At 42.1% G+C, this 15947-nt stretch overlaps 1 protein-coding gene across 1 annotated transcript in view; it reads left to right on the top strand.

The window, feature by feature from the left end:
• The window catches only part of LOC148425812 (B-cell receptor CD22-like), a 32086-nt gene extending 20463 nt beyond the window's left edge, over positions 1 to 11623 (top strand). The window contains exons 10-17 of the mRNA XM_088409578.1: positions 1544 to 1707; positions 6505 to 6654; positions 6765 to 6896; positions 8053 to 8134; positions 10780 to 10828; positions 10956 to 11042; positions 11111 to 11244; positions 11512 to 11623. Of these exons, the coding sequence (XP_088265704.1) occupies positions 1544 to 1707; positions 6505 to 6654; positions 6765 to 6896; positions 8053 to 8134; positions 10780 to 10828; positions 10956 to 11042; positions 11111 to 11244; positions 11512 to 11623 (910 nt within the window). The remainder of the gene's footprint in view (positions 1 to 1543; positions 1708 to 6504; positions 6655 to 6764; positions 6897 to 8052; positions 8135 to 10779; positions 10829 to 10955; positions 11043 to 11110; positions 11245 to 11511) is intronic.
• The last annotated feature ends 4324 nt before the right edge of the window (positions 11624 to 15947 follow it).

The following is a 15947-nucleotide window of genomic DNA, read 5'->3' as shown; positions in this document are numbered from 1 at the left end:
ATTCTCTTGGCACTGAGATGTGCAGCGTATCCACTCGGGTGTTCCCAAAAGTTTTTTTTAAACGCACCATAGCACATTGAGGAGTTCCCTTTACCTTCGAACTGAAATGTACAATACTGCATATCCACTCGGATGTCCGAAGAAGTTTTTAAAAGCACCATAGTGCATTGAGGAGTTTTCTTTACCTTCAAACTGAGATGTACAATACTGTATATCCACTCGAGTGTCCCAAGAAGTTTTTGAAAGCACCGTAGCGCATTTGTCCAGCCGTGCTTTGGTGTCTCATTGCTGCCTTGGTTAAACAATTGAAGTTTGCAAAATCCAGTGTTGCTCCAAAAACCTAATCGATCCTTTGCAAACAAAAGGCATTCCCAGCAGAACTATTTGCCAGGGTTAGCTTATGCCCTTGGTAGCCCAGTCAGAAATATGGCCAAGTTGGGACAGGTTAGCTAATAGCTACGCTATGTCTCTAAAGTAATCAGGCAAAGCCAACACCGTGTAGTTTGCTTTTTGAGCATTGCACCGCCTTCCTGCAGTGAAGATACACTCACGGCACGTTCAACGTGAGGCCTCTAGATGGCAATCTTATGACTCGGTTGGCTATTACAGCTGTCCATTAAGGTATACGGGCCAGTCACATATCCATCTGGCTTGCGCAGAAGCCCGTGCCATGTTGATGCGAATGCCCTGGCTTCTGGCTAAGGTAGATTTCCCACAGCATAGTGACACAAGTTAGCTGAATTCTAATTGGCTAAAAACTCCAACTTAAATTTACAACACTAGAAGAAGCGTAACAAAATGGATATAATATGACATGAAAAGAACAGAATATAGAGAATAATTTATAAATAAAAAAATATATATAATATATATACTGTATTTAGTAAAAATGAAATTGAAACGAAATTGACTTTCATGATAGTTATTATAATTATTATAGTTTATTATGATAATGATGTCAGGTTATGTTAGGCCAGCAGAGAAGGCCTTGATGGCCGTGACGGGTCCAACACTGGTGTATACAATTTTTATCTTTTTACCTGGGGTTTTACACGCATTTGCTATTTAACATGGTTTTGGATTGCCCGCCATAAGGCGAATTTGCGTTACGATCCCAACCGCAGAACGGCGTAATCTCGTAAATCGGGCGCCCACTGTACTTCTTTGAGTATCCTTATGCTGGACATGATGTCAAACTCTTCAACCGTTTTGCATGTAATGATGAATGAAGCATTACCAAAATGTTGTAGGCTGTAAAACAATTCAAGACATATTATAAAAGAGAAAATGTTTCTTATCATGATCCAATCTCATAGAAAACAGCAGATTTGTTCACAATTTGCACTGATTTAGCAAAGCATTTGAAAAGTGTTCATAGAAATTAAAAACTGCTTATTTGATTTGTATAAATGACAGTGATGTGGAATTATATTCTGATTTGAGAAAGGCCGTAAATCGTAAAAGAAAAAAGTAAGCCTAGCTTTCAGTAAGTTATTGCTCACTCCTATTAATCACTTTCATCATGGTTCCCTTCCACCTTTAGACATGCTTGGTATCGCATCCTTGGAGACCAGGTGTTAGCAAAGGGAAGTGTCCAGAACTTGACGTTCACATCAGTGCGTGCTCACCACGCTGGTCAGTACTACTGCACAACATGGAACCGATTAGGACATCAAACCTCTCATAGCACCACTCTCACAGTGCTGTGTAAGTTGTGTTCATGTGTGATTGATTAGAAGCATTCTTGTTAACTAAGAGAACATCAATCAGAAACAAGATTGGGAATTATGTCCATTGTCAGATTATGTTTTTGGTCTCCATAACAGCGCCTCGAAGGAGGTGGCCAATTTCAGCTCTTGTCCCAGTCAGCTGGTTCGAAATCTGTACAGCAGCACCCAATTCAGCCCCTCTCCAAGCCGGAGTTTTTGAGTTTTAAATGTCTTTACTGAGGTAGTGGTTCTAATTTTTGTGGGTAGGGCATGACGGAGTACATGAACATTCTAGAACCTGGACATTTTTCTGGTTCTTGGAATGACCAAATGACCAAAGTGTTGCAAACAAAGGATTTGGGACAAAATATACGGTACCACAAACTCAATGAGATCGTAGGCCATGTAATATTTTGATGATGGACCTCAGCGATATTGCGTAATTAAAAAGAAATAAATATAAAACAAACCGCAGTTCTAGTAATATTCTTGAAAGGCATTTGGAAAGAAAGAGTTGAGTTGGATACATTTTTTTATCACTCTGGGTAATGGTGAATTCATTACCTTTATGAGGCTTAAATCAAGGTTGAGAAGCAAAAAATTGAAAACTATTGTTTAATGTCAGTCGGTCATGCTTTCAGATTACAGCAATTGTGAGGATTTGTTTTGCATGAGCGACAGAAATCACTGTTGCGTAATGTTGCATGTTTCACTTTGCAAATTTGTGTGCCCTACCTAACTTTCACTTATGACAACAATCAAGCGTGAGCGGAACTTTTTTTTCCTAAAACAATGGCTCCAAGATGTGCCGTGGCTTTAAGCAAGGTTTCAATGCGGTGCAAGATTTACCACTCCTTTCCAAAGCTACCAGACAAAACCAGTGCGTTTGGTGCAGGGTTGAAAATTTTCAGTCATCCTTTATTTAACAAGGACGAAAAGAGCATGTGAATATCGCGCAACATATTGCTAACAAACAAGCTAATCGAGAAGCAATATATCTCTTGCTAGGTGACGAGAAAAACTACAGGAACAACGCACGCTCTATGTAATAATTTTCTCACCTTTCAAAAGCTAAGCACGGGCGTCCCATGTCTTTCTATTCTGAGGATATTTAGCCTTAAAAAGGAGTTAGAGTCTCCGGAGGCGACTGTCACGGGTCTCATTCACTTTGAAGCCTTGTTTATACAATTCTGCGCACTTCCAACTAAATAGCATCAATACAACAGTAACAATATGTAGTCATCCATCCAGCCATCTTCTGATTTTCCGGGATCGGGTCGCAGGTGAAGCAGCTTGAGCAGGGAAGCCCAGACTTTCCTCTTGCCAGCCACTTCGTCCAGCTCTCCAGGAGGACTCCCAGGCATTCCTAGGCCAGCCGAGAGACATTGTCCGTCCAGTGTGTCCTGGGTCGTCCCCAGGGCCTCCTTAATGTGGGATATGCCCAGAACACCTCACCAAGGAGGCATCCGGGAGGCATCCGAACAAGATGCCCAAACCACCTTAACTGGTTCCTCTCAACACAGAGGAGCAGCGGCTTGATAGTGAGCCCTTCCCAAATGACCGAGCATCTCACCTTATCTCTAAGGGAGAGCCTGGACACTCTGCAGAGAACATTCATTGTATTCAGGCCGCTTGTATTCAGGGTCAACCCACAGTTCGTGGCCATAGGTGAGGGCAGGAACATAGATGGCTGCGAACCACTCCAGTGAGAGTTGGAGGTCACGACGTGAGTAGGCCAACAGCACCACATCATCTGCAATTACCAGTGATGAAATGCTAAGACCCCCAAACTGGACCCCCTCTACGTTTCGGCTGCACCTAAAAATTCTGTCTATAAAAGTAATGAACAGAATTGGTGGCAAAGGGCATCCTCGGTGGAGTCCAACCCTCACCGGAAACAAGTTTGGCACTGCTGGAAATGCGACCCAAACTCTGACTTCAGTCGTACAGGTACCGAACTGCCTGTATCAGAGCATCCAGTACCCCGTGCTTTTGAAGCAACCGTGCCCCAAAGAGTTCCCCGAGGGAAAATGTCAATCACCTTCTCCAAGTCCACAAAGCACATGGAGACTGTTTGGGCAAACTCCCATGCACCCTTGAGGATCCTGCTGAGGGTGGAGAGCTGGTGCACTGTTCCACGACCAGAACAAAAACCACACTGCTTCTCCTGAATTTGAGGTTCGACTTCCTGATGGACCTTCCCCTCCAGCACCCCTGAATAGACCGTAACGGGAAGGCTGAGGAGTGGGAGCCCTCTGTAGTTGGAACACATCCTCCTGTCCTCCTTCTTAAAAAGGGGGACCATCATCCCAGTCTGCCAATCCTGAGGTGCTGTCCACGCAATGATGCAGAGGCAACATCCAGAGACTCATCCACCATGGGGCTTTGCTACCAAGGAGTTTTTTGACCACATCTGTAACTTCAGCCCCAGAGATGGGAGAGCCCACTTCTGAGTTTCCAGACTTTGCTTCCTCAGAGGAAGACGTGTTAGTGGAATTGAGGAGGACTTCAAAGTATTCTGCCCACCAGTTCACAAAGTCCCGAGTTGAGGTCAGCAGCGCCCCATCCCCACTGTACACATTGTTTATGGTGCATTGCTTCTCCCTCCTGAAACGCCGGAACGTGGACCAGAATTTCCTCACAACCGTTTTCGGAAGTCGTTTTCCATAGCCTCTCCGAATTCCTCCCACACCCGAGTTTTTGCCTTGGCAACCGCCAAAGCCGCACCCCGCTTGGCCAGCCAGTACCTTTCCGCTGCTTCCAAAGTCCCACAGGTCAAAAAGGCCCGATAGGACTCCTTTTTCAGCTTGATGGCATCCCTCACTGCTCGTGTCCACCATTGGGTTCGGGGTTTGCCAACAAGACAGGCACCGACTACCTTACGGCCACAAGTCCGATCAGCCGCCTCAACAATGGAGGCGCAAAACATGGTCCACTCGGATGTTCCCTGCCTCCAACGGGACATGGGAGAAATTCTGCCAGAGGTGGGAATTGAAACTCCTTCTGACTTTTGAATTCCTCCAGATGTTCCTGGGAGACCCTCACGATACGTTTGGGTCTGCCAGGTCTGACCGGCATCCTCCCCCACCACCGGAGCCAACATATCACCAGGTGGTGATCAATTGACAACTCCACCCTTTTCTTCACACGAGTGTGCAAAACATGTGGCTGCAAATCCGATCATACAACCACAAAGTCGATCATCTAACTGCGTCCTCGGGTGTCCTGGTGCCCAAGTGCCCATATGGACACCCTTATGCTTGAACATGCGGTTCGTTATGGATAATACATACAGTATGTAGTCAATTCTATTTTATTTATTTTCCTTCACACTGCGACTCTCGCTCTCCCACACATCTTTCTCCTGCGCTCACGTCAATCAAATGCGCTGACTAGCAACAAATCCATTGAGAACTGAAAAAAATGCAAAGAAATGAAAATATGGTACACACTAAAATAATGTTACAGAGTTCTGAAACTTTTCGAGGAGGCAGGCTACCTGTATGTATACAGAGGGTGCGCTGCTAATGTGGGAGCGACACGAAGCAGGACAATGAGGAAGAGTAATTTTTTTTGAAAGAGAGGATACGTACTAAATACTATGTCCTGGTATGCATCTGTGTAACCCACGAAAAAAAATGTGTGCACCCCTGATACTAGGGCACCATCAGCATAGCAATAAAACAACTGTTACATTTACAAATAATATTACTAAATATTAGGATGTGAGAATCAAGACCTAAACTCATGCTTCTCAATTATGTTTTGCAAAGACCCCACTAGGAAAGAGAAAACATTTCATCCCCTCTTGCCACACCAACCATAAATAAGTTTATTGCGTTTATAAAATCAAGTATATCCAAAACTGTTCCCTTTTTAACACAAGGCTCTGCTATGATCGAGTTACAATTGTACTGATGTGGTGAATTCATAAAAAAGAGATCATTATTCATCATCGTTTTTGGTGAGGTTTCAAAGTTTTTGCTCGCAGCACAGTGGAGTTTGTATGTTCTCATTGTGCTTGTGTGGGTTTTCAACAGATATTCGGACTTCCCCCTATAATCCTAAACGTTCATGTTAAAATTAAATAAAGACTAAATTGTCAATAAGTATGAATGATGGTATGTTTTTTATGGGGTCTGTAATTGGCTCACAAGTCCAATGTATGGCCCGCCAATTGCTCAGTCACTTGAGCTAGGCCACACATCAAATATAGGCCACAGTTTAAAAAAAAAAAAAAGGTGCATTCCTGTACTTCATCCAAAGATGGTAAATGGGGTTAAGGTCAGTGCCCTTAGATTCTTCCATTGTCAACCCATCCAATGCATCCCTTTCTAGACCTTTCTTTGTGCAGTCATCCTAAAACAAAAACAAAATAAAAGTACTTACTTGGCCGGTTCTCTAAAGTTTGAAAGCGCAGATTTTTTTTTAACGTGTCGTTGAAATGAAGGATCAAATGGGAATATCCTCTAAGTGGTTTAGGACCACCATCTGATAGATAAGAGCGCAATGGTGTGCATTCCTATCTTTTTTCTATAATGTAGGGTGATGACTGTGAAAATCAATTATTACATTAACACTTTTATACATAAACCCTTGTTATCATTATCATCCAAAAAATAGGGAAAACCTTTTTTTTGGTCTAATAAGAATAATCCCTGAATCCAATCCAGAGAATGAATCAATGAATAAATGAATGAACACCAAGCAAGGCATCAAAGCAAAGACAAGTGATTTATCAGTTTAGGCTCACAAAAATGACAAATGTCTTCAATATGATGTCTTCTTCCTCTAGACCCACCCAAAAACACCTCCGTGCTGGCTCGTCCTTCCAGTGTAGTGGATGCTGGCCGGGCTTTGACACTGACCTGCAGTAGTCAGGCCAACCCAGCTGTGGACAACTTTACTTGGCATCGTTTAACTCACAAAGGAGCATCAGTACAATGTAAGTGGCATTATTAATTTATTTTCTCAAGGTAACTTTGTGGAAAATGAAAAGGTGCTATTCATTTGTTCACATCCCACTGGCTTCCTCCTCTGTATTCCTTGATGTAGCATGGGGCAGCCGGACTGGGCCAGTGTTCACATTCCCTGAAGTAGGGCCTGGAGAAAGTGGTCAGTACTACTGTGAGGCAAGAAACCGCATTGGAGTTCACAGCTCTCCTGTTCTTACAGTGCAAGTCAGAGGTACTGTACCCATGTACACCGCTCTGCTTTAGGGGCAGTGCCAGATGGGTTTCTAGTTCTTGTTTTCAGAAATGCATCTTATTTACTAGACAGAATAGATAGGCTTTGATTTGTCCTGCAATGGTGATACTGGAGTTCTATGGTGCCAAATCGGACAGTACATAATGTCAAAGAATTACAACGTGTGGGCCACGGAAGTAAATGTATGAGTACTACTATATAAGCGGATATGAACACCAAAATGCACATAAATGTATACCTCATGTTATCACCATTTTTTTTTTTAATTGTACATTATGGAATTATTATGCATGAACCTTTTGGTGCTTTAGTTCTTCCCTGGAGGATTTGTGCAACCTAGTAGGCGGGTCTGTCAATTGTTTTTATTTCCCATTAGCCAGTGGCTTTGCAATCCAAATGACTCATTGGATGAATAATAATTACATGTGCTAGGTCACTATAATGTTTTTTACTGTATTTTTTTAATTAATATAATAAAGTATACATATTCATTTTGTAGTTATAGCAGAAAGATTTATAAAGAGGTTATCCTGAGTATAAAGACTTGTTTTTGACAGCAGCATGGAAAGTAAGGAGGCTCCATGCTGTTAACTTAAGAAAACTGTGAGACACAAATTGTTGCAGCAGAATTTAGTGAAGGTGTGAGTCATGTTCTCTTCCAGTCTGGAGGCCATTGTACTCCATATTTCACTGTCGTACATTTCACTGACACTTTTAGATGGAAAACCAAATGGCAGAGTGTCATTAAGAAGGTTCTTGATTTTCCTTAAAAGTCTAGAGCATAAATAATAATATATAGTTATTATTTTCATTGTGTTTGAGACGATGAGTACAAGGGAACCTTCCAATTCCTCTCTGGACTCTGTTGCATCTGTTTCTATGAGTCATGGTGAGTCATGTAAAGCCGTTGTTACTTATGAGGGAGGAGGAAGACGAGATGAGGTGTTGTGGAAAATGACTATTTGAGGCTAGACAGCTGAAAAAGGGGTGCTGGCTTTGGAAGTCACAACTGGAAACACGAGATTTCAGTCTTGGACGTTGGCAAAATTGCGCAATGCTCTTTTTCCCTACCTCTCACTCTGTCTTTCTCTTCTATAAGTAATTGTGTGCCTATTCTCTTCATTTCCATCACCAGGACGACTAAAGGTTATTGCCTTGGCATCAGCTGTGGGCGTGTCTGCTGGCCTCATCACTCTGACAGTGGCCATTATGATTAGGTGATATAGCAACTTCGATTAAAAAGATTTTTTTCCACTTTGAAAGAGAGTGTACTAGTAAATGACAGTTGTACGAATTTACCATTAACATAGAAACCATACTAAAGTAAACAACACGTAATTTCATTTAAATATCATTGTGCTGTATTTCACAAATTAATTTTAACAAAAGAGGTGGGGAAATAATTGTACTAATTATATGTGAGTAGATTTTAAAGAAATCTGTACTTAACAGGAGTATTCTATTTCTTCCATGCTTTCTTTTTTTCAAACTCTGTGGTTGATGACACAAAAGAGATGTGACTATAGTGAGGTGAATCAATTGCTTGAATTCCTGATTGAATTAGTTCTTGCGGAAACACTGCAATGACAAGCTATTCCTCAGTCATGGCCTTATTTAAAGAAATTTGTATAATGTCCATACGTACATCCATCCATCCATCCGTCCATAAGTCCATGCATATCTGATGTCATGTTACAGAGGCACCAGCTTTAGCAGGTATGCCCAAACTTCCCTCTGCCCAGCCACTTTGGCTAGCTCCTCTGGGGGGATCCCCACGTGTTCCTAGGTCAGTCGCAAGACATAGTCTCTCCGGAGTGTTCTTGGTCCGTCGCCAGGGCTTCCTCCCTGTGGGACACGCCAGGAACTTCACACCAAGGAGGCAGATGTTCTCACACGGTGCCCAAGCCACCTCAGCTGGCTCTTCTCAACATGGAAGTGCAACTTATTTCTAAGGGAGAGCTCAGACACCGTGCGTAGGAAAACCTTTACCAAAATAAACCGGTTCAGTGTCCGCATCAAAGCAGACGACGCACCAATCCGCTTGTCGATCTCCCACTCCATCCTGCCCTGACTTAGTATGAACAAGACCTCAAGACATTAGTACAGTGGTTCTTAACCTGGGCTCGATCAAACCCTAGGGAATCGGTGAGTCGGTCTCAGGAGTTCGGTGTAGCCTCTGCCGCAGAGGTCCCACCCCTCAGTCTAAATAATCTTTTTTTTTTTTTTTTTTTTTACTAAAGAAGGGTTCGATGAATGAGCATATGAAACTGGTGGGGTTCCGTGCCTCCAACAAGGTTAAGAACCACTGCATTAGTATGTATAGTATTCTCGTATGTCCAAACCTGTTCTGCGTCTCTCATCATGGAAGAACTCCACAGTGGAAAAGAGTCTAACCCCTCCCGAGAGGACGGGTACCAGAACCCAATCTGTGTGTGGAGGCAAGTCTTACTATGTCTTGTCGGAACTTTTCCGCCTCGCATACCAGCTCAGGCTCCTTCCATATTGCTGAAGCTTGCTTCAGAAACTGGGGATTGAACTGCCAAAATCCCCTTTGGCCAGAACCCATAGGAGGTCTTGGTGAGCTTGACTGGGCAAGGAAAAATTTAGTCCAACATTTTTGCTTGTCTTTAGGGGTCTGTGAGTCATGGTTATTCTGGTCCCTCACCTAGGACTTGTTTGCCATGGGTGACCCTGCCTGGGTGATCAAGCCCCAGACAAGTTCGCTCCTGGGATCATCGGGACATGAAAACCCCTCCACCATGTTGAGTGGTCTGATGTTACGACATTAATTTGAGGTGAAACGAATGCATCTTGTGACAACCTGAAAAGCTGGCATTCAGAAATACTTCGTCATTTTTTTAAAAACATCACACAAGTATGGAGTTTGTTTTTTTTTTCCCCCACAGTTGTTATCATCAGGTAATTTAAGAAAACATCCAGATCACAACTCACAGCTGTATGAACATGTTGATAGCATGAAAGCTGGGTCAAAGCTAGCCGGCCTGTAACAACATGAAAGATGTAACCGCTGTTTTTTTTCTTTTTCTTAAAATGACCAAAGTAGTAAGAGAAGGAAACAATTCTTTGTGCTATGACAAGTACATTTGAGTCAATATTTTTTGTACTTACCCTAAAGTATAGGTGTGGTGAATTTCAAAATTTCTAGTTATGCCTGAGCAAAAAACATATATACAAGTATTTGTGCTTCTGCTTAAGTCTAGTGAATGAGAAATTTTACCACTTCTGGTAAAACACAATTCATTATTTGTATTTAAAAACACAAGTACTTTTAGTCATCTTCTCTTTACTCAAAGTCGTAGAGTAAACTAAACTACTTCAAGAAGCCTTCATTTGTAACATTGCTGTCTGTAATGACAATGTGTAATTAATTGTATTATTATTATTATTATTATTATTATTATTATTATTATTATTATTATTATTTTAGTCACATTTTTCTTTGAAAGTCAACACTTTAAAAGAAATTGATCTTCAATCTACTTGTTGGTATAGTGGGTAATGGCACGTTTGGCTCACAGTTCAATGGGCCTGGGTTCAATTCCAGCTCGCACCGGCCTTCTTGTGTGGAGTTTGCATGATCTCCCCGTGCTCACATGGGTCTTCTTCTGGCTCTTTGGTCTACTCCCAAATCATATTAAACATGGAGGCATATTGGACATTCCAAATTGCCCTGAGGTATGATTGTGAGTATGAGTCTGCCTACTGCCGAAGACGGCTATGATAGGTACTAGCCAGCGACCCTACTAAAGTTAAGCGACTACAGAAAATGGATGGATGGATGGATATGTATTGGTATTTTTATGGGGGAAGTATTTAGAAGTCTTTTGCTTATTGCCCACAGTAAGAACATGCACACTGTTGACATGGAATCAGTTGGAGTAGCTACCAAGGTATGGTCTTATGAATATAATTTTATAAATTGTAGATTCAAACACCTTTTTACAAAGAAATAATATCACTGTGCTTTAGAGTATCATGTCATTCAGGATCATTTTCATACTAGATTTTGTGTTTCAGCGACCCTCAGTTGCAAATGACACCATGTTCTTTGAGACAACCCAACCAACAGTGCCAGAGAGGGAGACCTTAATGTCTGACATACCAGTAGGGAGAAATAAATAAACTAAAATCTTGCATTGTGAAAAGGTATTGACACACACACTCTTGTGCAGGAGGAACCTGAAGACTTGAGCGACAGTTCCTATCCCGCAATTATTCCTCTTAAGGATGCTCCTCCAATCGCAGAAGCAACAACACAAAGTCTCGCCTCCAAAAATGTTACAGTCCATTACTCCAAAATATCAAGGTATTAGCTTATCTAGCTTTATGTGATATGTTCCTCGCATCCTTTCTACTTTTCTATTTTACTCATTCGTTTGTGGTCTGAAGCGCCTGACTCCTACCCATCGTTGATAGCAGAAATGTAGACATGTTTATATTACAACACTCATTGTTCACTGTTTACTTTACGAGTGTTGAAAGACAAACGTGAAGTATGTGGTAATGATGATGATGATGCAACTCAGATGTGCTCATGAGCATATGGTTGTGTTTGCTGTTGATTTTGATTCAGGGGAGAGAAGGAACAAGTCCGAAACCTGTCACCTGGGGACAATATAAAACCAAGGGACCCCAATAAAACTGTTCCCAGTCTGCTGTCCCCCCCATCCTCATCTCTGACCTGACCCGAGAAGGCAGTTCAGGTCTGAAGTATATTTCTGAGTAAATGTAAAGGCAGAATTTAATGTGAGTTTGTTAATACTCACAGCCACATTGGTTTCACCTATTCATCTAATTAGCTCACAGATGAGTGTCAAAAATTGACTAAGACAATAACGTAAGTATTCATTATTGTCATCCTTATAAGGGTACCTGTTCCCTTTTAAATTTGTATGACTTTATTTGTTCTAGTTAGCACATATGCCCCACTTTGGTATCTCAGCTCAGGCTCTCCAGGGTGGAGTATGCATGTTCTTGCCATGCTTGCATGCATTTTTTCTGGGTACGTAGGCTTATGCACCCATTCAAATCCAAACAGTTCCTTTAGTTTAAGTGAAGACTCAAACGGTTCATAGGTGTATGGTCAGTCCGATAGGTGAGATGCTAAAACTGCAGTGAGGAACTGCCAAAAATTGGCAGGAAATTGACATTTTACAGGTGGTGTCAGTAAGCCTATTTTAGGGGTCTAAATTTCCTCTAAAATGCCCGCAAGCCACCCTAAATAATTTGATTGGATTTAAAAAAATTATAAAAAAATGATATATATATATATATATACATATACATTGGACCCCCGGTTTACAGCGTCCCTGGCCTAGTGGGTTGGTTGTATTTGTGTTGTTTTCTCTCCATCTGCAGGCGTTTAGGGGTAATTGTTCTTATTTTCTGTTGCCGTCAATGTCTACATGCAACACGTCACTAGAATGCTGGTCTGTTATTGGTCGGCGTCACGGAGATGCTTAATCCTGGAGACAAAATGTTGGATGAGACTCAGGCGTTGTGAAGTTGAAACAGCATCTGTCAAGTACTACATAACCCAAGGACTGCCTGTGCTGAATGATTGTATTATTATTGTTTTATTTTTTTTGTTTGTTTTTTTGTTTATTTTTTGTTTGTTCCTGTTATTCATTGAATGTGTGCTGTCTAATTTTCTGCAATTCTCCCAAAAAGTGTTTTCCTGAGTGGATCAACCCCTTGAGTTTTCAACGTGACCACATATGCTGATTCGTCGTTGTTGATTCATCTCTGTCATATTACCCCATACAAATTCTTGCACTTGCACTATGTAAATCTGCATTTTAGACTGCAACACTTTGATGAAATAGGTATGCCACATAATGATAATGCTTTATTGCAAATGCTGCTTTTACTACTCTAATAGCTATTGTACTTGAGCCAAATACATTTCTTCTTTCTTTTACTATTGTGGCACAGGAATTTCATACCTATACGTACTGTATACAATGTATGTACACACATACTCAAACACATAGTTTTAGTTTGTCCAGATGACATACAGTTTACACTTGTAAATAAATGTTTGTGAAAGATGCATAAAGCTGTTGTGTGTGTGTGTGCGTGTAGGTGTGTGTGTTGCACATAAGTATTTGGAATCTTGTCAACAAAGATTTGCCTTATGCTGACTATAATCAGATGGAAAAAGAAACTTTGTGTCGTAAAAACTTTGTTTAATATTTTTTTTTAATCCATATAACTCAATCTAAAGTGAAAAAGATTTATGTGATTTTGCATACTTATCACTCACAGCAATTGGCAAGCAACCAGCTCAGGGTGTCGGACTGAACGCCCCGAGACAGCAGAGATAGGCTCCATCAGGTCCTAGGGAGGCTAAGTAAATAAGAGGATGGATGGATGGATGGATAGATGGATGGATGGATGGATGGATGGATGGATGGATGGATGGATGGACGGACGGACTGATGGATATCACTCAAAAAGGCTTCATTTCACCAAAAAAATGTTAATATCACACGGAGACAAGTCAAGAATATATAAAATGCAGTTTCTAAATTATGCTTTTATTGATGTTATATAAGTTTTCCCCGAGCCTGCGTGGGTTCGCTCTGGGGGGTTCGGCTTCCTCCCACACTCCAAAAACATGCATGGCAGGTGAATTGGACATACTGTATTGTCCTAAGTTGTGATTGGGTGCGTGATTGGTTGTTAGTCTCTGTGTGCCCTGCGATTGGCTGGCAACCAGTCAAAAATGTAACATTGTGGAAGGTGTGCAGCCCATTTTCTGGCATATAAATTGAACAGCATTTGATAAACAGAACATGATACCAACAGCAGAGCAAGGTTGTCTAAGGCTGCTTTGCTTCTTCAGAATCAAGACAACTGTCTGTGATTGACGGAAATATGAATTTTGGCTTCTACAAGATACTAAAAGAGGAGCCATCATTGTGTGCCCTCAAAATGGAGCATTCTTGGATCATGCAGCAGGACACAGATCCGAAACACAGCAGTGAGTCCACATCACAAGGGCTTGTAATTGCCTGCTGCATTGCTGTGGTTTAACCTTAAATGGGCACTTCATGATAGAAAACACTCTCGTATGACATAGCTGAAATTATTCTTCAAGGAAAATAGGCCAAATGTGCTCAACAGTGGTGTGAAAGATTCATCAGCAATTAGCACAAGTATTTGATTACAGATATTGCTGCCAAGGTTGGCACATAACTTTGCACATGGGGTCAGGTAAGTTTTTATGAAACCTTTGCGGGTGATAAATATGCAGAAGCCACAGAAATCAGGAAGGGGGAAAATGCTTTTTCACTGCACTGTATATGAATATCACTGTTTTGAAAAATACAAATACCCGGTTCCGGGGAGTGTTTTGCTGCTGTCGCTGTTTAAGCCTTAGCTGGAGAGACGAACGATATTTTTCTTTTTTTTTTCTTTTTCTATTTTTCCACCACCCGTCGGACCTGTGTTCAGTGTTTTTTTTTTTCTTTTTCCTTCATTTTTGAGGACAGCTTCCATTCTTCGATAGCTAGTGATTCACCGTTTCTCTGAACAGCTCCTAGCTCCGTTCGTCCTCGTTCTCGTGCAGCTCTGCTAGCGTAAGTATTTCGCTCGGCTGTCCTAAGGTAAGCATGGCTCCGTGCACCTCCACCTCATCTGTCACTTGCGACACCTGCGTTATTCTCATGGAGAGGCTTTCTCTCCTAGAGGGCCGTGTCCGTCAGCTAGAGCAGAGTATTCTGATAATTGTAGAACAGACGGACACATCTGATAGTCACAATGCGGGCCGTAGCCCTCCCGCAATGCCGCTAGCGTTGGCTAGTGCGGGTCGTAGCCTACCCGCTGGTCCGGCTAGCATTAGCCCTAAGAAGCCTGCTAGCCGCGGTGAGCCTGTTCGGACGCATAATCGTTTTAGCCCCCTCGCTAGGCAAACTCCATCTCAGTCTACTGGCTCCCGCACATTAGTTATAGGGGACTCCATCACCCGTAACATCAAGATTAAATCGCCAGCCACCGTAATGTGTATCCCTGGGGCCAGAGCACACGACATTGAAGCTAACCTTAGGGAGCTGACACGCAAGAGGCCTAGACACCAGTTTACTGCAAACAACACTAGTTACTCGGACATAGTGATACATGTCGGCTCCAACGATACTAGAATGAGGCAGTCTGAGATTACAAAGAAGAACATAGCTAGGACTTGTAATCTCGCTAGAAAGATGAGTCGGCATCGAGTTATTGTCTCTGGCCCTCTGAATGCGAGAGGCAATGATGAGAGGTTTAGCAGATTATTCTCGCTTAACCGGTGGATGGCTAGTTTCTGTAGAGAGCAGGGTTTCCAGTTTGTAGATAATTGGCCCTCTTTCTGGGGCCGGCCCGACCTGCTGAGGATGGATGGCCTTCACCCTAACTGGGAAGACGCCATCACTCTTTCTAGAAACATAGATTACTGTTTGAGCCTTCCATGACTTCTCACATTAGAGCATGTCGGGTCGCAGGTGAGTAGCGAGCCTGCTAGAACGGGTGTGGAGTCGTTAAGGCTAGAGTTAACCGGCACTAGGCTGGACTGCTACAACACACATAGTATATTTAGTCTAGGTCACTGCAATCTACACTGTTTCGATACCTAATGCTGAATGCCCTAATGATAAGATTTCTGCTGAGGTGGTGTTGATTAAGGAAAATAGCCCTGCCTCTTTAATCAGTAAGACTAGTGACCTAGTGACCTAGACTAGTACCTAAGTACCTAGGCGGAATATTAATACTAATATGCGCGCTGTAGCCGTCAACAATCAAATTCCTACTTTACTAACATTGCGACGAGGTTTTAATTACTCAAAATACAGAGCAAGCCCCAGCCATAAAAATCTTGTTGGTATTAGTACTACCAACATGAGGACTCAGAGTAGTCCAGAAAAAATTTCCCAGTTTAAATTCGGCTTCACAAGTATTAGGTCACTCCCCTCGAAAGCCCTTCTTGTAAATGATCTTATTACAGATCAAAATCTTAACGTGCTTGGTCTC

This window comes from Hippichthys cyanospilos, chromosome 3, assembly GCF_059441005.1.
Source record: "Hippichthys cyanospilos isolate Australia breed blue-spotted pipefish chromosome 3, RoL_Hcya_1.0, whole genome shotgun sequence".
Classification (NCBI taxonomy): domain Eukaryota; kingdom Metazoa; phylum Chordata; class Actinopteri; order Syngnathiformes; family Syngnathidae; genus Hippichthys; species Hippichthys cyanospilos.
Note: the sequence above shows the minus strand (reverse complement) of the source record. Positions and strands in the feature narration are given on the sequence as shown.